Consider the following 25,544-nt stretch of genomic DNA (forward strand, 5'->3'; position numbering starts at 1 on the left):
CGGCCACCTCTAGGTGTGGTCTGGTGCTGCGTTATTTATGCAGATTGTGGAGGTTACACTGCGGGTGGGGGGGCATGTTGGCAGCATCAGCCTTGGGGTAAATCTCCCATTTGTGTGTTGGACCCATTAAAACACACCTCACATATCTGTCCAAGTCTCTGGGGCTTTTTCAGCAGCATTTAATGTCTGATGCTCATGTTTTTGTGGAATGAAAGAAGCAATAAACCAGTTTAAGGCCCATTTACTCGGCTTTGAACCCAGGGTTACCGACTCTCACGCATCTGGCGTGACTCTCACACTTCCTGACTGTCAAGCTGACGTAGGAAATCTATATCATTCTATTATAAACTTATAATTAGCTACATCAAAAGCGTTGGAGTAGCTTCCAAACCCTACAAACTATTCACAAGGTAATAAAACTGTTACATACATGTAAATGTGTGTACAGATTTGTCTCAAATTGAAAATGTCACCCCAGCCAGCTGAGAAAAGGTGGCAGCCCTGTGAACCTCTGAAATACAGTGGTACCTCAGAACTCGAATTTAATCCGTTCAGAACTCCGGATCGAATCCTAAAAAGTTCGAGTTGTGATCAAATTTCTCCCATAATAAATAATGGAAAACCAATTAATAAAAAAATTACACCTATAAAAATGTTTTTTTAGCATTTTAACATTTATCAAAACAGTAATTTGTAAAGTAAGAAAATAAATGTATCCAAACAATGTGTCCTGCCCCGATCGTCCGCTCCTTCTGTGTGCCACACCCCCTGGTTAACTTCGTGTGGAATCCCCGTGTGATCAGCTGTTTCTGGTTGTTGTCTTTAGTCTTCTGAATTTCGTCTGCGTTTCATTTTGTTTCCCCAGTCCGGTCATTGTATTGTCCGTCTGTGTTTTTCCTGCCTTACCTGTAATTAAACCCCATATGTAGGTGCGTCCTTCTGTCTGATGGGGGCGTAGCCAGACCTTTTACAATGGGCGGGGGGGGGGGCAGACTAGACCCAGTGGGGTAAAACAGAAACCCAGCATCCAAAGAAACTGACAATATGCTGAAAATGGCAAATATCATAAAATGCGTAACACAATTAAAAGTCTTTTATGGCCCCTCAAGCCAACAAAAAGAAAAAAAAGTACATGAATGTCTCTCTTTGGTTTTCCTTAGATAATGTGTCACACACCTAAAACAGCTTGAATACAGACTCTGGACTCTCATTTTCCATTTCATTCTTGAACCCGAGGACACTGTCATCAGGACACACCTCTATCAGAGCAGCTTCATTTCATATCAAGTCTGTCAGTATCAGATATTCAAAAAACGATTAAATGAAATCTGACTGGTTTAAATCTGTCAGCGTTTTACACATAGGGAGATAATCAGTGTCATTCACTTCACCTGTCAGTGGCATTAATGTCACGGCTGATGGGTGTAAATATGCTGGGTCACCAGACTGTGGTTTCATTATGTTACTCAGTTATGCTTTGGGTGACGCTGAAGCAGGACATTAATAGGACAGAATAGAAAGCCTTTATTGTCATTGTACAGGGAGGAAATACAGTGAATAGGCATAAATATATAACATGTACATATACGGGGGAGGGGGAAAGCCCCCCCACTCATCAGGATTACATTTAGTTACATTTTAGTCAGAGAGAAAAACTTATTGTCAAACATACATTTCAGAGTAAAAAGGATTATAAAGGTTAAAAAGCAGAGATTTTACCTTTTTGCCAGGAGAACCAGCAACACATCACAGTGACACTGAGGAGTCTCCATAAACCCGAAACCCTGGATAGAGGGGCTCAGTGAATGAGGAGGTGAATCTGTGCAGGAGGGTCAGTCCATCAGAGGAGACTCTGTAGAAGGACAGAGCACCAGCCCCCCAGTCCAGATACATTCCTATTCTGCGGGAGCCTGAGGGCTCTATGGGTATGAGCGTCCATTTCTCATTGTGACAGACAGAATAACTGTCCGGATTACAGCACAGACTCCATGACTTGTCAGTGTATCCAAGCACACAGTCCCACTCTCCTTTCCTCCAGATTCCTTTATAAGTCACTCCCATATCAGCTCCATCTCCATCCCACTCAGCCTCCCAGTAACAGCGGCCAGTCAGACTCTCTCTGCACAGAACTTGGGGACACCAGTCAAATCTCTCTGGATGATCAGGATATGGCTGCTCTGCCCCCTCTGTCACCTTCCTGTTCTCCCCTGACAGAGACAGGCGTTTGTTTGCTGTGTTGGGGTCCAGCGTCAGCTGGCAGGAGTCTGTAGGCAGGAGGAAGAATTATTAATACCATCAGGCAGCCTGTACTTTATGTTTCTATACAATATAAAAACAGCACAGCTTCCCAGAACGAAGCGGGAACTGAAGTTTATGAAATAGCTCAGGAAATGTCGGACGGCGCGCGACGCCGGCGGGAAGAGCCGCCAAAATGCTGCGCAAGCTAAACTAACAGCTTAATCATGGGTGTAGGAGCCTAAAACTATATTTCTGATAATTTGAGTTGGATATTAATTTGTGTTTATGGATTGAAAATATAATGGTTTTTATGTTACTGATGGAGATTATTTTGTGATTATTATTTTCAATAATATCAGTTTGTTCAGTTAAGTTTTGTACCTTTAAGAGCGTCACGTGAGAGTAGAAATCATTAAGAAGTTAGGGAAGGACGGAGCCGCATGGTTTTTTGACCTCTATCTCTCTTGATTTGGAAGGAATTCTGCCTTTTGGTATACGGAAAACTTTGTGTATTGTAGTGTTATTTGATTTAGTAAACAGTTTTAAGTTAAACTAAGGGATTTGCGTATTTCTTTTGTCGCCGCTTCTTTTCTTTTGTCTTACGTTTTTAAATGAGAGAGAGCAAAGTGTCAACCTTAGGCTCCATTTTTGGATTTGGACGCTACAACGGGTAAATAAAATTACAAAGCAGCGGCATTCAACAGACATATTAATCACAAGCATATTTACCACAAAACGGCACCAGAGATCAATACTAAAAGTCAATGTCTTTCCTTCTAACCACTAAATCCGGCGCATGCGGCGCCTTGCTGCTCTCCGTCTTTCTACAGGGAGTTTAACTTTGAAAATGCCCATCAATAACAGAATAATTAAGTTATATTATTAAACATTTAAAGTGATATGTAATGAAAGCTTGGACCTGGATCCCGATACAAACACCTTTGAAGGAAAATCCGGCGCCGGAGTTACGCTCCATGAGGATCCAGTATTTGCAGCGATTGTCTGACATGGTCTTTAGTGACAGCAAAGCTGCTCTGAATGCATTTCCGTGAAGAGTATCATACTGTATCTACTGATCCGGGAGAAACACTGCGGTGTCAAGCGGGGCGGAATAGGTGCTGCGCTAAGTCGGCAAACTAATGATAATACCGTCTACAAACCATCAACAAGAGCGGATTAAACTACACAGATCGTGCATCATGAAAAACAGAAAGGCTATCTCATTAGTTCAGAAAAACAGAAAAATATTGCTCACAGAAATGGGATTATCCAAGGAGCGAAGTTGCCAGGGGCTTTAAGCCCCTGGTAGGGTCACCCAAGGCAAACATGTCCTGGGTGAGGAACCAGATGAAGTGCGGTTCACTGGAACATTGGATCCACGATTTCCCTTGCCCGGATGCGGGTCACCGCCCACCCCGGAGCCAGGCCTGGGGATGGGGCTCGATGGCAAGCACCTGGTGGCCAGGCCCGTACCGATGGGGCCTGGTTTTGCACAACCTGAAGAAGGCACGTGGGCCCCCCCTTCAATGGGCTCACCACCTGTAGGACGGGCCAAAGGGGTTGGGTGTGATGTGAGTTGGGCAGTGGCTAAAGGAGGAGACCTTGGTGGTCCGATCCTCGGCTGCAGAAGCTAGCTCTAGGGACATGGAATGTCACTTCTCTGGTGGGGAAGAAGCCTGAGCTGGTGCGCGAGGTTGTGAGGTTCCAACTAGATGTAGTCGGGCTCACCTTGACACACGGCTTGGGCTCTGGAACCAGTCTCCTTGAAGGGGGTTGGACCCCTTATTGCCCCCTGGCTGGGTGCCTGTACATTGAGGTTTGCCACAGTGGACGAGAGGGTAGCCTCCTTTCACCTTCGGGTGGGGGAACGGGTCCTGACTGTTGTTTGTGATTATGCGCCAAGCAGCAGTTCAGAATACCCACCCTTTCTGGAGTCCTAGGAAGGGGTGTTAGAGAGCACTCCTCCTGGGGACTCTCTTGTTGTACTAGGGGACTTCAATGTTCATGTGTGCAATGACAGTGAGACCTGGAATGGCGTTATTGGGAGGAATGGCCCCCCCGATCTGAACCCAAGTGGTGTTTTGTTATAGGACTTCTGTGCTCGTCACGGATTGTCCATAATGAACACCATGTTCAGGCATAAGGGTGTCCATATGTGCACCTGGCACCAGGACAACCTAGGACACAGTTCAATGATCGACTTTGTAGTCGTGTCATCGGATTTGCGGCCGCATGTCTTGGACACTCGGGTGAAGAGAGGGGCGGAACTGTCAACTGATCACTACCTGGTGGTGGGTTGGCTCTACTGGTGGGGGAAGAAGCCGGCCAGGCCTGGCAGGCCCAAACGTATAGTGAGGGTCTGCTGGGAACATCTGGCGGAATCTCCTGTCAGGAGGAGCTTGAACTCCTACCTCCGGCAGAGCTTTTCCCATGTCCTGGGGGAGGCGGGGGACATTGAGTCCGAATGGGATACCGTCAAGCTGAAGAAGGAGTCCTATCAGGCCTTTTTAGCCTGTGGGACTCCAGAGGCAGCTGACAGGTACTGGCAGGCCAAGTGGGATGCAGCTTCGGCGGTCGCTGAGGCAAAAACTCTGGTTTGGGAGGAGTTTGGTGAGGCCATGGAAAAAGACTTCCGGACGGTTTCGAGGCGATTCTGGTCCACCATCTGGCGGCTCCGGGCGGGAAAGCGGTGCTACATCAACATTGTTTATGGTGGGGATGGAGTGCTGCTGACCTCAACCCGGGACGTTTTGGGTCAGTGGAAGGAGTACTTCGAAGACCTCAATCCTACCGATATGCCATCCAATGTGGAAGCAAAGTATGGGGACTTGGGTGTGGACTCCCCTATCTTGGGGGCGGAGGTCACTGAGGTGGTTAAAAAGCTCCTCGGTGGCCAAGCCCCGGGGGTGGATGAGATCCGCCCGGAGTTCCTTTAGGTTCTGGATGCTGTGGGGCTGTCCTGGTTGACACGCATCTGCAGCATCGCGTGGACATCGGGGGCAGTGCCTCTGGACTGGCAGACCGGGGTGGTGGTCCCCCTCTTTAAGAAGGGGGACCAGAGGGTGTGCTCCAACTATAGGGGGATCATACTCCTCAGTCTCCCTGGTAAGGTCTATTCGGGGGTTCTGGAGAGGAGGGTCTGCCGGATTGTCGAATCTCGGATTCAGAAGGAGCAGTGTGGTTTTTGCCTCGGCGTGGAACAGTGGACCAGCTCTATACTCTCCGCAGGGTTCATGGGAGTTTGCCCAACCAGTCTACATGTGTATTGTGGACTTGGAGAAGGCATTCGACCGTGTCCCTCGGGGAGTCCTGTGGGGGGTGCTCCAGGAGTATTGGGTGCCGGGCTTCCTCTTAAGGGCTGTTCGGTCCCTGTATGACCGGTGCCAGAGTCTGGTCCGCATGGGAGTCGGACTTGTTTCCGGTGAGGGTTGGACTCCGTCAGGGCTGCCCTTTGTCACCGATTCTGTTCATAACTTTTATGGACAGAATTTCTTGGCGCAGCCAGGGCGTTGAGGGTGTCCGGTTTGGTGACCTAAGGATTAGGTCTCCGCTTTTTGCAGATGATGTGGTCCTGTTGGCCTCATCGGACCGTGAACCTCAGCTCTCGCAGGGACAGTTCGCAGCTGAGTGTTTAGCGGCTGGGATGAGAATCAGCACCTCCAAACAGAGACAATGGTCCACAGCCGGAAAAGGGTATAATGCTCTCTCCGGGTCGGGGATGGGGTCCTTCCCCAAGTGGAGCAGTTTAAGTTTCTCGGGGTCTTGTTCATGAGTGGGGGGACGAGGGAGTGGGAGATCAACAGGCGGATCGGTGCAGCATCCGCAGTGATGCGGGCGTTGCATCGGTCTGTCATGGTAAAGAAGGAGCTGAGCCAAAAGGCGAAGCTCTCGATTTACCAGTCAATCTACGTTCCTACCCTCACCTATGGTCACGAGCTGTGGGTCGTGACCGAAAGAACGAGATCGCGAGTGCAAGCGGCCGAAATGAGTTTCCTCCGCAGGGTGGCTGGGCTCTCCCTTAGAGATAGGGTAAGGAGCTCGGTCATTCGGGAGGGACTCAGAGTAGAGCCGCTGCTCCTCCGCATTGAGAGGAGTCAGATGAGGTGGCTCGGGCATCTGATTAGGATGCCTCCTGGACGCCTCCCTGGTGAGGTGTTCCAGGCATGTCCCACTGGGAGGAGGCCCCGGGGAAGACCCTGGACACGCTGGAGGGACTATGTCTCTTGGCTGGCCTGGGAACGCCTCGGGATTCCCTCAGAGGAGCTGGATGAAGTGGCCAGGGAGAGGGAAGTCTGGGTTTCCCTGCTGAGACTGCTGCCCCCGCGACCCGACCTCAGATAAGCGGGAAATAATGGATGGATTGATGGATGTTTTCATTATTACTTTATATAACTTGACACGACATCTATAAATTCTCATCCTTGCATTAGAATATAGACCAGTTAATACTGATGGTATCTCATGCTGGGTCATATGTTTTAAAATGACTACACACTGAATATTGAACTGAAGCTTGACATAAAAAAATGTAATCGCAAATCAAATCGTAATCGCAATTTCTGTCAGAAAAATCGCGATTCGATATTTTCTCCCAAATCGTGCAGCCATAGCTCCAACTATAGGGGGATCTCACTCCTCAGCCTCCCTGGTAAGGTCTATTCGGGGGTCCTGGAGAGGCTGGTCCATCGTTTTGTCAAACCTCGGATTCAGGAGGAGCAGTGTGGTTTTCACCCTGGCCGTGGAACAGTGAACCAGCTCTATACTCTTGGCAGGGTCCTGGAGGGTGCATGGGAGTTTGCCCAACCAGTCTACATGTGTTTTGTGGACTTGGAGAAGGCATTCCACCAAGTCCTGTGGGGGGTGCTCACGGAGTATGGGGTGCCGGGCTTCCTTATAAAGGCTGTTCGGTCCCCGTATGACCGGTGTCAGAGCTTGGTCTGTATTGTCGGCAATAAGTTGGACTCATTTCCGGTCAGGGCTGCCCTTTGTCACCGATTCTGTTCATAGCTTTTATGGACAGAATTTCTAGGCGCAGCCAGGGCGTTGAGGGTGTCCGGTTTGGTGACCTCAGGATTAGGTCTCTGCTTCTTGCAGATGATGTGGTTCTGATTGGCCTCATCAGACCGTGACCTTCCGCTCTCACTGGAGCAGTTCGCAGCCGAGTGTGAAGCGGCTGGGATGAAAATCAGCACCTCCAAATCCGAGACCATGGTCCTCAGCCAGAAAAGGGTGAAGTGCTCTCTCCGGGTCGGAAAGGAGGTCCTTCCCCAAGTGGAGGAGTTTAAGTATCTCGGGGTCTTGTTCATGAGTGAGGGAAGGATGGAGCGGGAGATCGACAGGCAGATCGATGCGGCGTCAGCATCGGTCTGTCATGGTGTAGAAGGAGCTGAGCCAAAAGGCAAAGCTCTCGATTTACCAGTCGATATACGTTCCTACCCTCACCTATGGTCATGAGCTATGGATAGTGACCGAAAGAACGAGATCGCAAGTACAAGCGCCGAAATTAGTTTTCTCCGGAGGGTGGCTGGGCTCGGTGAGGAGCTCGGTCATTCGGGAGAGATTCTGAGTAGAGCCGCTGCTCCTCCACATTGAGAGGAGCCAGATGAGGTGGCTCGGGCATCTGCTTAGGATGCCTCCTGGATGTCTCCCTGGTGAGGTGTTCTGGGCATGTTCCACTGGGAGGGGGCCCCGGGGAAGACCCAGGACACGCTGGAGGGACTATGTCTCTCGGCTGGCCTGGGAACGCCTCGGGATTCCCCCTGAGGAGCTGGAAGAAGTGGCCGGGGAGAGGGAAGTCTGGGTTTCCTTGCTTAGACTGCTGCCCCCGTGACCCGACCCGGAAAAGTGGATGATGATGGATGGATGGATGGAAAAACAGAATTGATTTTTTTTTTCAGATGAATGAAATACGCTTCCATAGAGAACTGCTTACCGCGCACGTGACTTTAGATGTGGCTCCGCTGCCGCAAGGCGTGAGCCCCACATCTCGCACAGACACATGGCCGCTCTAATCTGTTAATATGGGCGCCGAAATGAAATTCGATATTTTCCACCGCACATCCAGTGTGTCCTGGGTGCAAATTTCTTTCAGCACCGTGGTTCGGGAAATCTTATTAATATTCATAAGCTTAGCCCTACATGACTGGCTGGCTCATTAATATTTATGAGAGGGGTACTACCTGATTAGCCAGTGAACATCGACATGCGCTGCCTGTTTTTTCTGCCTAAGGCAGGGGTGTCCAAATCCAGTACTGGGGGGCCGGAGCCCAGTGTAGCTTAGTTCTTTCCCTGTTCAACCATAAATGATTCAGCTCAAGAGCTGTGTGGTAATTAGCACAAGGAGTTAAATCAGGTGTGTTAAATGAGGGGAAACCCAAAAATGTGCAGGGCTCTGGCCCTCCAGGACTGGATTTGGGCACCCCTGGTCTAAGGCATTCAGTGGCCAATCAGAAATATTCTCTTATGAATATTAATGACTGTTCCAGAAACACCCTGTAAAAATGCTAATTCACATCTCACACTGGAGGTATCACTGCCTACGGGTGCCGTCTTAGGACAATACTAACGAATCTCACACAGAAAACACATACAGTCACGGCATGCGCAAAAAGAACAAATGCAAAGGATTCTTTTTTTGTGAAACTAAAGATGTACAACTATATCAGAATATATTTTAACCGTCTTACACTCCCACAAAAACACAAAGACGATATGAGCAGCTATAAATTTATTTGTAAATTTTTTTTTTTTTAATTATTAAATTAATTGATAGTGTTTTTGCTGATGATTTTGATATTTTGTTTTTCTCATTTGGATGTTGTCTAAAATGACACACAGAAATTCACCTAAGCACAAACATGGAAATCCATCTACACACAATGCAAAAAGCCACACTCATCACAACAATTGTGTGAATACAACCATAACATAGTATTAATGGTATTGTTAATAAAAACATGCAAACACACTTACATTTCTGTAAGCCTGGTCTGGTCCTGCACTCTCCACCATGAGCCACACTATAGGAGAAGCAAAATGACATAGTGCTGCTGTATCCATTTATTTATTGGTGCCTCTTCTTCACATACATGCATAAGTATCTGTAGCGTGTCAGACTCACACTCTGTACTCACTTCAGCTTCTCCAGTTTACAGCTGGAATCCTCCAGTACAGCAGAGAGCAGCTTCACTCCTGAGTCTCCTGGGTGATTGTAGTTCAGATCCAGCTCTCTCAGGTATGAAGGGTTTGACCTCAGAGCTGAAGCCAGGGAAGAACAGCCTTCTTCTGTGACTCTACAGCCTGACAGCCTGCAGAGAGACATAGACTCCCCAATAAAAAAGATCACCTCGCCATTACAAGCATTACTTTTAAGTAAAAGTGACTGCTCTAATAAATATTTCAATAATCACGCGAAATTAACAACATTTTATAAGGACCTACACTCCTCAGAACAAGAACCAGATGCAGTTGATATAGAATCATTTTTAAATAATCTAGACTTATTCATATTAACCAATTAAATAGTAGATGCCCTTGATGCACCATTAACATCAGAAGGACTCCATAAGGTCCTCAACCAAATGCCTAACAACAAATCACCCAGACCGGATGGTTTCCCTGCAGAAATCTATTAACATTTTTGGGATGTATTATCTCCACTCTTCAATAGACAGAGAAATTAAACATACATCAAAAATATCATCACATATGAGCACAGCAACCATTACAGTGTTATTGAAACCTGATAAAGTCCCAACACAACCTTCCAGTTACCGGCCATTACAGTGTTATTGAAACCTGATAAAGACCCAACACAGCCCACCAGTTGCCGGCCATTACAGTGTTATTGAAACCTGATAAAGACCCAACACAGCCCACCAGTTGCCGGCCATTACAGTGTTATTGAAACCTGATAAAGACCCAACACAGCCCACCAGTTGCCGGCCATTACAGTGTTATTGAAACCTGATAAAGACCCAACACAGCCCACCAGTTGCCAGCCATTACAGTGTTATTGAAACCTGATAAAGACCCAACACAGCCCTCCAGTTGCCGGGCATTACAGTGTTATTGAAACCTGATAAGGACCCAACAAAACCCTCCAGTTGCCGGCCATTACAGTGTTATTGAAACCTGATAAAGACTCAACACAGCCCACCAGTTGCCGGCCATTACAGTGTTATTGAAACCTGATAAAGACCCAACACAGCCCTCCAGCTGCCGGCCATTACAGAGTTATTGAAACCTGATAAAGACCCAACACAACCCTCCAGTTGCCGGCCATTACAGTGTTATTGAAACCTGATAAAGGCCACTCTCACTAATGAATACAGACTTGAAAATCATTACAAAACTTCTCGCCACTCGGTTAGAGACTGTCATTCCTACTATAATCCATCCTGATCAGACAGACTTCATCAAGACAAGACATGCCTCAGACAACATCCATAGATTATTTCATTTAGTCAATATTGCTCAGCATGGAGTCACGTGGGGCCGCCGAGAAGGACATCAGCACATTGACAGACCATCGATTAATCTCATTATTTGGTAACACAGACTTCATTTTTAGGGTAAACTCGGTGCATTATATAGCAGTTAAATACTTTACTACCGATAGCATTAATTAGCGGTGAAATGTTGAGCAGTGCCAAAGCAAACTTTTTTCAAAGCACGAGCAAGTGAAGCAAGCCCTTAACGAGAAACAACATGGCTGACAGCGTCGAGCCTACTGAAAGTACGAGCGATAACAAAGGAGATAAGGAAAATGAATGCAACGCTGCAGGTAGTGGAGGTGGACGTTGTCACAATTAAAGAGACAACAAAAGAGCTGAAAGATGCAGTGGACAACATGCAAGTAAAGCTTGGAGAACAATGGATAACGGATATGGAGGACATAAACGCTCCAATGGAGAAAGATGTACAGAAACACGACAAGAAGTTACAACTTTATGGACACGAGTGGAAAACCTTGAAAACCAGAGCAGGAGAAATAACATAAGGCTGGTGGGACTGAAAGAAAACAAAGAGCAGACGGACAAAGTGATGTAGTACAGTATGTGGAAAGAATCATATCGGAGGGTCTTGGCCTCACAGGCCAGGAATTTGAGACTGAACGTGCACGCCGCGCTATGGCTCCGGTGCCCAGACCAGACAAGCCACCAAGGACCATTTTGATTCGCTTCCTGCACTTAACAGCCTGAGAGTGTTACAGGTGTCCAAGGAGAAACGTGAAAACAAACTGGGAGGAAAGAAATCATTCAAAGATTGTAAGGAAGCAGAGGATTTCATTCAGAGTGATAAACAGAACACCATGGATTCCGCAATGGACTTTTGAAGTGTGTGTGAAACTATGAAAATAAGGTAACTTTTATGATGGGTGCTGTCGGGCCTGAAGCTGGGTTGCCAATAGCAATGCGCCTCACAGACCGGGTAAAACAGTCGAGGGTGAAATCAGATAGTAAGGGGAGGAGTAACTTTACTGAGCAGCAGAATGTTCGATGCTGCTCCGAAGGAGGGGAGGTTCTTTCTGTTTTATTCGTTGTGGTTTGATTGTTGTTTTATGATAGCATTGACTAGATATAATAAATGTTGTAAGGATTGTTGTAATTTACTATCCCACTTTTCTTTAGTTAAAACTATGAAAGTTGACTTACAACTGAAACCACAGAGTACTTGATTGTGGATGGTGGCTAGCAGGTACATCAATTTAGTGTCATGGAACATAAATGGATGTGGCAACCAAATTAAAAGGGGGAATGTCTTAGCATATCTGAAATCCAAAAACACAGACATAGCATTTATCTAAGAATCACACATAATGCAGGATGAGGAGGCAGAGAAATTTCAAAAGGATTAGGTAGGGAATGTTTTTCATAGTTCCTACTCATCCATCCATCCTCTACCGCTTTTCCGGGTTGGGTCACGGGGCAGCAGTCTAAGCAAGGAAACCCAGACTTCCCTCTCCCCGGCCACTTCGTCCAGCTCCTCAGGGGGAATCCCGAGGCGTTCCCAGGCCAGCCGGGAGACATAGTCTCTCCAGCGTGTCCTGGGTCTTCCCTGGGGTCTGCTCCCAGTGGGACATGCTCGGAACACCTCACCAGTGAGGCGTACAGGAGGCATCCTAATCAGATGCTCGAGCCACTGCATCTGGCTCCTCTCAATGCGGAGGAGCAGCGGCTCTACTTTGAGTCTCTCCCGAAGGATCGAGCTTCTCACCCTATCTCTAAGGGAGAGCCCAGCCACCCTGCATAGGAAACCCATTTCGGCCGCTTGTATTCGCGACCTTGTTCTTTCGGTCAATACCCATAGCTCATGACCATAGGTGAGGGTAGGAACATAGATCGACTGGTAAATCGAGAGCTTTGCCTTTTGGCTCAGCTCCTTCTACACCATGACAGACCGATGCTGACGCCGCATCGATCTGCCTGTCGATCTCCCGCTCCATCCTTCCCTCACTCGTGAACACGACCCCAAGATACTTAAACTCCTCCACTTGGGGAAGGACCTCCTTCCCGACCCGGAGAGAGCACTCCACCCTTTCCCGGCTGAGGACCATGGTCTCGGATTTGGAGGTGCTGATTTTCATCCCAGCCGCTTCACACTCGGCTGCGAACTGCTCCAGTCAGAGTTGAAGGTCACGGTCTGATGAGGCCAACAGAACCACATCATCTGCAAAAAGCAGAGACCTAATCCTAAGCCTAATCCGGACACCCTCAATGCCCTGGCTGCGCCTAGAAATTATGTCCATAAGAGCTATGAACAGAATCGGTGATAAAGGGCAGCCCTGCCGGAGTCCAACCCTCACCGGAAACTAGTCCGACTTATTGCCGCCCATGCGGAACAGCCGTTATAAGGAAGCCCGGCACCCCATACTCCTGGAGCACCCCCCACAGGACTCCCCGAAGGACACGGTCAAATGCCTTCTCCAAGTCCACAAAGCACATGTAGACTGGAGTTCCTACTACAAGTAAACAAAATGGTGTGATGATACTAATAAACAAGAATCAAAGCTTTGTTATGTTAAAGCAAAGAAAGGACAAAGAAGGCAGAGTTATTTGTATTGAAGCATTAATTAACGAAGTTAGAACGATATTATGCAATCTATGTGCTCCCAATAAGGGAGACCCTGGTTTTTCCATGAGATCAATACACTGGTGGGAGATGTGGAAGGTCAGGTTATTTTGGCATTAGATTTTAATCAAGTGATGGTTGGGATGATTGATAAGAGTAGGTCTAGTTGTAAACATATACCTAGGGATAGGACCGCAATACATGTGATAGCAGAGGACCTGAGTCTGGTGGATGTATGGTGGTTAGTAAATCCATGTGAGAGAGAAATCAAATTCTACTCTCATTGTCACAAGTCACACTCAAGGTCTGATTTTTTCCAAATATCAAACACCCCAATAGATTCAGTGGTGGACTGTAAGATAGGAGCCATTGCTCTTATTGATCATGATGCAGTGGAGCTACACACAGACTTACAGATGGACAAAGAGAGAAAGAGCAGGTGGAGGCAGAATACTAGGCTATTGCAAGATGAGGTGTTTAGCAGCACATTATTAGAGGAATTCAAATCCATCCATCCATCCATCCATTATCATAACCACTTAATCCCCACTGGGGTTGCAGGGGGCCCGGAGCCTAACCCGGGAACAACGGACGCAGACGGGAACCCAGAGCGGGCACCAACACACCGCAGGGCACACAAACTCACACAATTACAGGGGCAATTTAGACTCGCCAATCAGCCTACCCTGCATGACTTTGGACTGTGGGAGGAAACCGGAGGTTCCGGCGAAAACAGGAACTCAAATCCTTTTTTGAAATCAATACTGCGCATGGATCCACACCAAAAATATCCTCTTTTTGGGAAGCATCAAAAGCGTACAATTATAATTGAAATTATAAAATTATAGCTCAATCCTCAAATTAAGAAGGTGAATGCCATGAAAGTGACAAAGTGAGAAAAGGAGATATGTGATTTGGAAAAAGATTTTGCAACACATAACACTAATAAGCTATACCAAACTATCTGTGATCGTAAATATTACATGAGATATATAACAAAAAAGCGGAATATGGCTTATTTAGACTGAAATTAAACTTTTATGAAAGCGGGGAAAAAAGTGGCAGATTATTAGCCAGGCAACTGAAAAATCAGGATATCTCTAACAAAATTCCAATGATTAAGATGGGAAGTGGGGTGTTTACAACATCAAAAAAAATCAATAAAATGCTGACAAAGACACTGGCATCGCGATTGGAGAAGGTGCTACCAGACATCATAAATGGTGACCAAGTGGGTTTTATCAAACATAGGTCATCAGTTGACAATATGCAAAGACTTATACATCTTATACATACAAATAGCACAGATCCTATACCGGTTGCGGCCCTCTCGTTGGATGCTGAGAAGGCCTTTGACTGTGTACATTGGGGTTTATTCATGGCAGCCCTTTCTAAATTTGCATTTGGACCTGGTTTTTGCCACTGGGTAAAAGTGCTCTATTCCAACCCAAGAGTAGCTGTTCTGACAAATGGGGTGATATCTATTGTTTTTGGCCTGTCAAGGGGAACAAGACAGGGATACTCCCTCTCTCGCCTATTGTTCACGATAGCCCTAGAACCATTAGCTTTAACAATAAGAACAGAGATGAGAATTAAAGGTGTACATGCAGGTGGTAGAGAACATAAGTTATTTATGTATATGGATGCTATCTTAGCCCTAGTAGCAGACCCAGTAAACTCATTACCAGTATTACTGGAATGTATTAACTCATATTCTAATCTATCAGGCTACAAAATAAACTGCAATAAGTCAGAAGGCATGTCAGTATCAAATATGTGTCACTTGAGTGATATTACTTTATTGAATTTCAAATTGGTTCCATCAAACATGAAATATCTGGGGATTCGATTAACTCCAAACTTGGCGGAAATTATGCTCTTGAACATAGAACCAATTCTACATAAGATAAAAATAAATCTGGAAAAGTGGGGAAGATTAAAGCTCATATGGAATATTATTTAGCACTTCATAAATATATGGAATATTATTTAGCATTTCATAATGCATAGAGAATGTAATCATTAGGACTCTTTTATGAAGCTGATGCAAACTGTGTAGAGAGTGACTTTGTAACCTTCACAGAATGCAGACCAATTACTGCTGTGCACAATGTGACAAAAAAACAAGTATGAATGAGCACCTTATGTTGGCTTAGAAGTTTCTGTATCTGTTAGCCATTTTGTTAGCCTCTAGTGTATGAATATGTACTTTATTAGTGCTATCACTATGTAGAAGGACAACCACCTGGCCAGACAATCTGCAACAAGCAGAAGCTGCCAAGGTTTGCTACTGAAGGAAGGGATTCGCCTGAGTTCACCAAAGAGTTCATGGCTGGGCATTTAAAAAAAACTGAGTAGAGACGGTCACGTCACCCTTATGTTCAGCTGAGGCACCAAACAGTAAAAGAGATGATTGACAAAACTTATCATATAGGGGTGTGGATTAAGGGAGAAAACAACGATGGTGATTGGTTGAGGGAATGATGATGCTTAAGAGGTATTGTTACACAATGAGAAAATGTATAAAAATTGGTGTAAAACAGTAATGGACACACTTTGTGTCTGGCCTTGGTTGTAACTTCATTGTTGCAATAAAGACTGAATTTGGATCTACACCAGCGGTTTCTGACTTCTGATTTGGCAGGGAAGGAAAAACCACAACACTCACTTAATGGCGGAAAGTTAACGTGATAAAAATGGTGGTTGCCCCACAATTCAATTATGTTTCTGTGATGCTACCTGTTGATATATCACCAATATTGCTTTAGAATTTTGACAATACCATTAAGACTTTGCTTTGGGAAAAGAAAAGACCAAGAATTAATACCAAAAAAACATGGTCATCCAGGGACATAGGAGGCTTAGGCCTCCCTAATGTTAGGCTGTATAACCTCGCATTTGAAATGGCCAGATTGAGTGAGCATTGGAGAGGTGCAAACCTGGATCAAAATGGAACAAGAGTTGGTCACACCCTTCACATTTTTGGACGTTCTCTCACATGGATCAAAGACTCCTCAAACCCAGTATTGGCTCATTCAAAGTCAACCTGGAAAGAGGTACATACAGTAGGATATGTAAAGTATCACACTTAAGACAATCCTATGCTTCTCTATGGCACAACCCGGACATACGGATTGGGAAAAGGACTGCTTATTGGGATCACTGGCTTAAAAAAGGGATTCACAAGATAAATTACTTGTATTTAGATGGAAACTTTATGTATTTTCCTGAACTCATGCAAAAATATGGTTTGGAGCACAAAGGGAATTTCTGGAAGTACTTACAAATCAGAGACTGTATCACTGAGGGTAAATTCATTCAGGGTAAGAACCCAGTGTTGGACTTTTTGGACTTACCAAGTACAGCGCACAGGGCATACGGGTTCTATAAATTCTTCACTGGGCTATCAAAAGATTTGTGCAACAATCTGAAGGTTATCTGGCAAGGAGATTTACAATGTGAATTCAGGGAGGAGGAACAGTTAAAAACACTGGAAAATATGGGAAAGCACATGCGGGAGGTTAGGGGTAAGTTTATTCAATATAAATGAATACACAGGTTTTATGTTACGTCTTCTAAACTCCATAGGATGGGCATTTTGGCCAGCAAGCTATGTTGGAAATGTAACACAGACGCAGGAACATTTGTACATGCGCTCTGGGAATGTAAACTGATACATCCATTTTGGGAAAAAGTTCTGGAATATATGGGGAAAGGGTTGGGTGTGACAATACCTAAGTCACCAAGACTGTGCCTGTTAGGGACCATATACTGTAGAGCTGCCGAGGGCATCGAAATACGACCTGGCCATTATAAAGGTGGGGGTGATAACAGCCGCCAGAGTGATTCTTAGACTTTGGAAAAGTACATCCCCCCCAGAACTTAAGCAATGGTTGAAACTTATGTCAGAGGCAGTGTCTTATGAACATATGTTAGACAGAATCAATAATGAAAATGAGAACTTTAAGAAGTCATGGGACCACTTTTTCGCTTATGGTAGTGCAGATGTGCTGCGATGAGGTATATATGTGCTGCTGTGGTTGGTAAAACATTTAGATTTTCGTTTTCTTTTTCTGTGCTGGTTGGATACTTGAAATGGGGGCATAACGGTATAATTCTATAATACCAATGCTGTCTATTCTGTTCTGTTTTTTTCTTTCTTTTTTTGTTTACATGAGACGTCAATGAAAATTCACTAAAAAGTTGAATTACAAGAAAATTATTGCTCATCATACCCATACTAAAACCATAATTATATCATTAGATGTAGAAAAGGCATCTGACAGTCATGCAGTTGGACATTTCTCTTTAATAAATTACATAGATTTGGCTTTGGAGAGTCGTTCACCCACTGGGTTAAAATGCTGTACACCTCACCCAAAGCTACAGTGTCACAGATGGGATCACATCACCTGCATTCACACTCCGACGGGGAAGACGGCCTGCCTGCCCACTCTCTCCTTCATTGTTTGCCATCTTCATAGAACCACTTGTGGCAGCAATACGACAGAACAGTGAAATAAATGGAATTCATACCAATAACTCAAGACAAAATTACTTTCTATGCAGATAATATCTTGCTGTTTGTACAAAACCCTCAACCCTCACTACATGAAATTTTAATTTTATTAATACCTTTTCAAAACCATCAACCTACACAATAAACTGGAATAAATCCATAATATTCTCACTGTCTGAAGATGCCTGGGATTCAGCTGATCAAGATGGTCCATTTCACACCGGAAATATCCGGTACTTGGGTATCAACATCTCCCCAGGCTGCCAGACTTGTTTACCCTAAACTACACCCCCTTACTCAAAACAATAGATGAATCTCCAACTCTCACTAATAGGATGTATTTCAACAAACAAAATAAAAATTCTCCTCCAGATTAATTACTATTTCCCAATGCCTTCAGAAAAATTCTTTCAAACTCTGAACTGATTAATGTCACATTTTTACTGGAAAAACAAAAACGCAAAAATCAAACATTCCACATATAAAAATTAATCTCAAGGTGAATTACAAGCTCAGATTTTCTTCATTATTACTTGGCAAACCAACTGCAACACTTAACTAAATGTTCACACTACAGTAGTAACAGCAGCAGCAACAGCAGCTGTACTGTAAAAATCTCAGACGTGCAGACTTACCCTTTCTCAATATTTCATTAAAGAAACATAACTGCTTTAACAATACTGCCATTTCCACAACACTGACAGCCCAGTGGAAAGTCATTAAAATCACTAACTGCACTCTCAGATCCTGTAAATACACCCCAATATGGAATAATCTGGAATTCCTACTTCACAATCCCACTGTTAACTATCAATCATGGGAACAGAAAGGGATTACACATCTCCGCCTCCTTTTCAATAACAGTCATTTCATGACATTCGAAGACTTAATCCATAAATACGTGTTGAGAATAGGCAATTTTCTAATATTTACATATTGAATCCAGCATGAAAACCAAAATAAGCCTTAGAAATAATACACTTAATCCTCCTACGATAGGCGACAAATATTCTCCAACTTAAAAATAAAAAGAAACTAACTTCTAAAATATAGAAACTTTTATCTGCGACAGACACTTTGATATTTGTACCAAAAATTAATTGCAATAAGGACCTTAACTGTTCCCACAGCTCTGATTTCTGGATGGAAGTCTGCAAGAACATATTCACAATGACAACAAATACCGGCCTTCAGCTCAGTACAAAGTAATTCACAGAAAACATGTCACTCAGTATAAAAAGTAGTCGGCACTGAAATTTGTACACAGTGTCACAGATAATTATCTGCATGTTATGTGGGCCTGTATACCTGCTCACAGTGCACCATGGGTGTCACAGATGATTATCTGCATGCTATGTGGGCCTGTATACCTGCTCACAGTGCACCATGGGTGTCACAGATGATTATCTGCATGTTATGTGGGCCTGTATACCTGCTCACAGTGCACCATGGGTGTCAGAGATGATTATCTGCATGCTCTGTGGGCTTGTATACCTGCTCACAGTGCACCATGGGTGTCACGGATAATTATCTGTATGCTATGTGGGCCTGTATACCTGCTCACAGCGCACCATGGGTGTCACAGATAATTATCTGCATGCTATGTGGGCCTGTATACCTGCTCACAGCGCACCATGGGTGTCACGGATAATTATCTGCATGCTATGTGGGCCTGTATACCTGCTCACAGCGCACCATGGGTGTCACGGATAATTATCTGCATGCTATGTGGGCCTGTATACCTGCTCACAGCGCACCATGGGTGTCACGGATAATTATCTGCATGCTATGTGGGCCTGTATACCTGCTCACAGGGCACCATGAGGGTCACAGATATTTATCATGCCCGGAAAAACAAAACCCGTTGACGCTAGCTTTCTAGGCAGCAAAATGTAATGAGGAGAGGGTGAATGAGTGCCACGTACTTGGCTGTGACAAAGTTCGTTGTGAAAGGTCTGCATCCTTTCACCACAGTAGAGCAAAAAGCTTTTAGGTAGGTACTGGTAGTGAAATGCTTTCATTAGTTTTGTATGTCGGTACATTGTAAAGCAGATGTGTAATATTAAACTAGGGTGTCGTCCACTTTAGGAGCATTATTGAGTTTAACATGTTCGAATGTTAAGAAGATGGCCTGGTTTTGTGGTAATGTGCCTGTGTGCTTGTTACTACAATGTTATAACAAATATTTTTAATTTATTGTTTATTGTTCATGTCACACTACAGCTAAAAAAACAGCTGGTTTTGGTGCTGAAAACTGCATAGGACTGTTTTATTAATAAATATGTGGCTAACCAGGTCCAATTACCATGTCCACAAAATTATAATCAGTGATAAATTAATATTTGATTATTTTACAGTGATTAGGAATTGATAAGGGAATCAATAAAGTACCGGATCGATAAGAAGAATCGATGATGGCACCAACATCAATAATTTCTTAATGATTCCCAACCATAGTCTCTCACTCATACAGACACACGCACAAAAACACCCTAGAAAAGGGCTGGCATGACATGCAGGGTGTGGTCTGCCTGGGGTGGGGGTCATGGGTGGGGCGCTGTCCTGGAGGTTGCTGTGCCCCTCCCTCTGGTCCGCTCACGGTGTGCAGTGGGCCAGCCTGCCAGTCCTTGGCTGGATACAGAGATATTCTGGCCAAATAATCAATCAATCTTCCCTTTGCTCCTCCTTCTCATCACTTTCATCTCTGCCGCCCAAAGTATCACTTTCACTTTCCCCAATGCACAAAGGGACACATACACACACACACACACACACAGAGACAAATAATAAATAAACAAAAATGAAGGTCACAAGTGGTGCAAAGACAATCAATTAAAAGGATGATGTGCTTTTGTAACACCATATCTCAATGTAACAGTCTCTGCCATGTTGTGAATAGTTTAATCAACATGACATTTTATGGAGAGATAAAGGTATATTGTTTACAGTATTGACCAAAAAAATGCCTTTATTTGAGGTAGGAAGCAACTAGGGATGTAACGATACACTAAACTCACAATTCAATACGATTCACGATTCTGAGTTAACGATACAATTTTTCCACGATTTTTGAACAGAATGAGCTGCAGATAAATTTATTAAAAAATATTCCTTTTTTATCTTTCTAAACTGTGCAAAACTTGTCCTCTTCTTAACAGTGCAATTGAAATTGAATAAAATTCTGTCTAAAAAAAAAAAATCCCAAATCAAAATAAATAAAAATAAATCAAATAAAAACAGTAACGCTTTACATTAAGCGCACCTTCATAATGCTTTTGTATTGCATTCATAAAACGTTCAGTACACCTTCATAATGTATTCATTAAGTACAGTGGTACCTCAGTTCTCGAACTCATTAGAACTCAAATTTCTTAAAAGTCGAACCAACCAGTTAAAAAAAAAAAGACCTAGAACTCAATCTGAATCGCAGAAGTCGAACCGTGAACACCGACCTAAGATAACTTGTCCACGCTGGGAAATGAGTCACGAGGCACGACTCTCAGCGGAAACAAAGGGTAACGCTTCAGTCTCAGCCTCGCATTCGCTGTGATAGCTTCGTGCATGTTTACACTAGCTGAATACATATATTTAGACAGTAAAAATACATTTAGACAATGACAATAACAGTAATTATTATATAATAAAATACATTTAAAAATAAAGATTTATTAATTATTTTAATATCATTAATAACAAACCATTAATACATTTAATTAAAATAATATTGTTGTGCTGAGCGGGGACGGAAGGGAGACAAAGGTGCAGACATCAGGGTATCGGGGAATACGGGGTGTAATTACAGGTAAGGCAGGCAAAACGCACACGGACAATACAATGGCCGGACTGGGGAAACAAACTGAAACGTGGACGAAATACAGAGGACTAATTACAACAACCTGAAACAGCTGATCACATGGGGATTCCACAGGGGGTTAACGAGGGGGCGTGGCACACGGAAGGAGCAGACGATCGAGGCAGGACACTGTTTTTTTTTTTTTATTTTACACATGATTTGGATACATTTATTTTCTTACTTTACAAATTACTGTTTTGTTAAATGTGCTTAGAAGTGTTTAGTTCAGTATAAAAAAAAACATATTAATTGGTTTTCCATTATTTCTTATGGGGAAAATTCGATCAGAACTCGAACTTTTTAGGATTCAAACCTGAGTTCTGAACGGATTAAGTTTGAGTTCTGAGGTACCACTGTATTCAGAAATCATTCATAAACAACATGCATGTATACCTTTACATCCTAGCATCCCTTAACAGCTATAATATACAGTACATTAATAATAAACATTATATAATAATAACAAACATTAGATTTTAAGATGTTATGGTGTACTTGCATGCTGCTTATGAATGTTCTATGAATGCATTATGAAGGTGCACTGAATGTTCTATAAATGCATAATTAATGCATTATGAAGATGCACTTAATATAAAGCGTTACCAAATAAACTAAGGCTTGCATGTGCAGCTTTTTAGCATGGTTTGCCCTTTTAATAATCTTTGCTCTGGCGGTGGTGAATTGAGCTCACTGTGGTGCCGGTGGACATGCTGAAGCATGTTCGTTGTGCTATTTGTGTATGTTTTACAATGTTTCCATGCAGTTTTTGTCTTGTCTGTGCCTTTCTCGCCATTTTCGTTTGTGATTACTGGAAAACTAAAATGCTGCCACACCGTCAATTTCAGATTTGGGGGGTGTCCTCAATTTCAAATTCGCTCACCATCTCGCGTTCGGTCAAAACCAAACGTGACGTTGAATACGCAGTGACATCTGACGTTGAACTGACGTTGTGAAACAAAATGTAATATTGCACCAGTTTTTCTGTTAAGTAAAGTACAGATGAAGCGATTCATTTTCCATATCAGCCGGTTTAAATCGTCATACATTTACATCGATTTTTAAAAGATTCGTGATTCATTGTTACATGCCTAGAAGCAACCCATTAAAAAGGGGGAGGGGGGTCATTTTTTGTCTCTGTGCTGCTTCAGTATGCTTCACAGAAATTACATGATCTCCAATCCTGGGACGGACATGATGTTATGCAAAGTATAGGATAGAGATATTATCCATCCATCCATTTTCCAAACCGCTTATCCTTCTGGGTCACGGGGGGTCCGGAGCCTATCCCCAAAGCTACAGGCATGAGCCAGGGAACAACCCTGGATGGGAGGCCAGCCCATCGCAGGGTACACTCACACACCATTCACTCACACCTATGGGCAATTTAGTAAGTCCAATTAGCCTCAGCATGTTTTTGGACTGTGGGGGGAAACTAGAGTACCCAGAGGAAACCCCACGATGACACGGGGAGAACATGCAAACTTCACACACATGTAACCCAGGTGGAGACTCGAACCCAGGTCTCAGAGGAGTAAAGCATCAGTGCTAACCATCATACCACCATGCCGCCCCAGATATTATTATTATTATTATTAATAATTATTATAGTATTATAATAATAATTTGTACAGTTATATAGGCACATGTATATATGTGTCTGTGTAATGTTAAATATTATTACAGCATTTTATATATAATTATAGCATTATATAAGTATTATTATTACTGATAATAAATCATAATAATGTATAATAATAATTATAATATCCAATCCTATATTATTATCTCCACTAGGATTATATCATCACTCTGTGTAATGTAGGATATACCACTACTAGGGGGTGCGGAATCACATGACCTCCACAATAACGTGGAGTGACGTCAATGCAACATCGGGAACTAGCTTTAATAATCCAGCATGCTGAGTTCTCTTTAGTAGCGTCGTGTCCAGACAGGAGTTGAGTTTCCAGCCTCACAGTAGAGATCCTCCTGGCGGAGTCTGTAGACACTCTCGTACACACATACCCTGCCGCAGACACTCTTGTACACGCGTACTCTGCCACAGACACACACATCGCCTATGTCACACACTCATATATCACACTCACCATTTTCCTACCAGCTTCACAGCCTCATTAAGTCAGTCCATTATGTGTTGTAGTTTAGTGTTGTTTTGTGCAAATAAATGTCTTTATAAAATCTATCCAAAGAACTCCCAAAGCCTTCAGATAGATTTTGGTAGTTGTAAGATTTGGTGTAACATGAGACTGATTAAATTACCAAATTGTCACTACAGCACCTACAATTAGAAACTGAAAGACAGACTTACCCAATTAGATGAGATTAGTGAAAGACAGACTTACCCAATTAGATGAGATTAATGGTGCAGAAGGTGACTTATTTTATTAGCCTAAAAGTGGATTTTTCTGTGTGTGTGTGGTGCAGAACAAATTCAGCTCAGCTAACCTCTCCTCATAAGACATTCCTCTAAGACCAGGAATCACTCTTGTAGTCCTACGTTGCACCTTTTCTAAGGCAGCAATGTCCTTTTTAAGGTATGGTGACCAAACCTGCACACAATATTTGTATTATGACGAACTCACAATGGCCACGTAATTTGCCACGTCGACCACGTAGCATAGAATTAAAAAAAAATTTCACTGTCCTCCTGTTACTGTAATGATTTGGAAAGTTATGATTGTTCGGCTCCACTACTCCCGGTTTGGCGGAGTACCTCCAACTCCACCTAGCAGACATACCTATGAAGTGACTGAGGTATGAATTGATTCTGATAATGTATGGACTAATCATCCCGAGGTTTGAATACGTCGTCCATCATGATTCACTCAAAATGCTTTGTAAGAGCAAGCAACCCAACCTGGACAGAAATTGGAGAACGAAGAGCACATTTGTTTTAATGAAAAGTGCATTATAAATAAAATTTATTATTATTATTATTATTGCCTGAGGGGAGCGGTGAGCCTGGCCAGCTCGCCCCTGCCCGCACACGTACCGCTTCCGATTTAGTATAAAGGAAGGAGAAGAACTCAGAAAGACTGGAGCCCAGCCCTGGGATAGAGCGTGAATCGCCCAGCACTTTTCGGGAATCACGTGTTCATCTTCTGCCAGGACTGAAAAGGGCTCCCCGGTCCGTGTGTGAAGGCGGGTGATGATGGCATGTCCGAGTGTAGATGGCTTGCAGGTGCTTATGTATTTTATTAATCAATGGGATTACCTATCAATGCTTATGAAATATATCATAATTGTGTGTAAATTTTAATAAAGATCTCTAAACGGACCAAAGCGAACCTGTTTGTTCCTTCGAAAGCCCTATATCCCCCTCTCACATTAAAACAATATTCTAGGTGGGGTCTGACCAAGGAATTGTATAATCTTAGCATCACCTCCTTTGAATTACACTCCACACACCTAGAGATGTAACCCAACATCATGTTGGTCTTTTTAATTGCTTCCCCACACTGGCGAGAGTGGGACATGGAAGCATCAACATACAAACTGAGGTTATTCTCATAATCAGCTACCTTTATTTCAGTGGAACCCATAAAACAGAGGTCACTAACAGGCGGACCGCGGTCCGGGTCCGGACCCAGAAGCTGTCCTATACGGACCCGGACCGATAGCCAAAACATTAAGTTAATATTTAAAACCTGACGCTTCTATTTTATCCGGCGCAGCTTTTGTGGTCTTTTTGGTAGTGGTTTAGCAGTAGAACCGCCGTTTCCCATGCCAATGAATGTCAAACACCTCTAACCACCAAGCTAGACGTAGTTCGGGTCATGCAGCCCTTTGTCTGCGCTGATGTGCCATTAGTGTTAATACAGTAGCAGCAGCGAAGCTAAA

General features: G+C 43.8%; 1 protein-coding gene across 5 annotated transcripts in view; it reads right to left on the reverse strand.

Moving 5' to 3' along the window:
• Nucleotides 1-1,507: 1,507 nt before the first annotated feature.
• The window catches only part of LOC111838752 (protein NLRC3-like), a 61,441-nt gene continuing 37,404 nt past the window's right edge, over nt 1,508-25,544 (reverse strand). For 4 of the 5 annotated variants that reach the window (XM_072711522.1, XM_072711524.1, XM_072711523.1 and 1 more), the window contains 3 exons: nt 9,372-9,545; nt 9,211-9,257; nt 1,508-2,264 (listed from right to left, as the gene is read on the reverse strand). In XM_072711522.1, the coding sequence (XP_072567623.1) occupies nt 1,747-2,264; nt 9,211-9,257; nt 9,372-9,545 (739 nt within the window). In that variant the 3' untranslated portion in view covers nt 1,508-1,746. Of the gene's footprint in view, nt 2,265-9,210; nt 9,258-9,371; nt 9,546-23,472; nt 24,254-25,544 lie in introns of those variants that run through there. The other variant, XM_072711526.1, reaches the window with a different exon arrangement.

Source organism: Paramormyrops kingsleyae, chromosome 4, assembly GCF_048594095.1.
Source record: "Paramormyrops kingsleyae isolate MSU_618 chromosome 4, PKINGS_0.4, whole genome shotgun sequence".
NCBI lineage: Eukaryota > Metazoa > Chordata > Actinopteri > Osteoglossiformes > Mormyridae > Paramormyrops > Paramormyrops kingsleyae.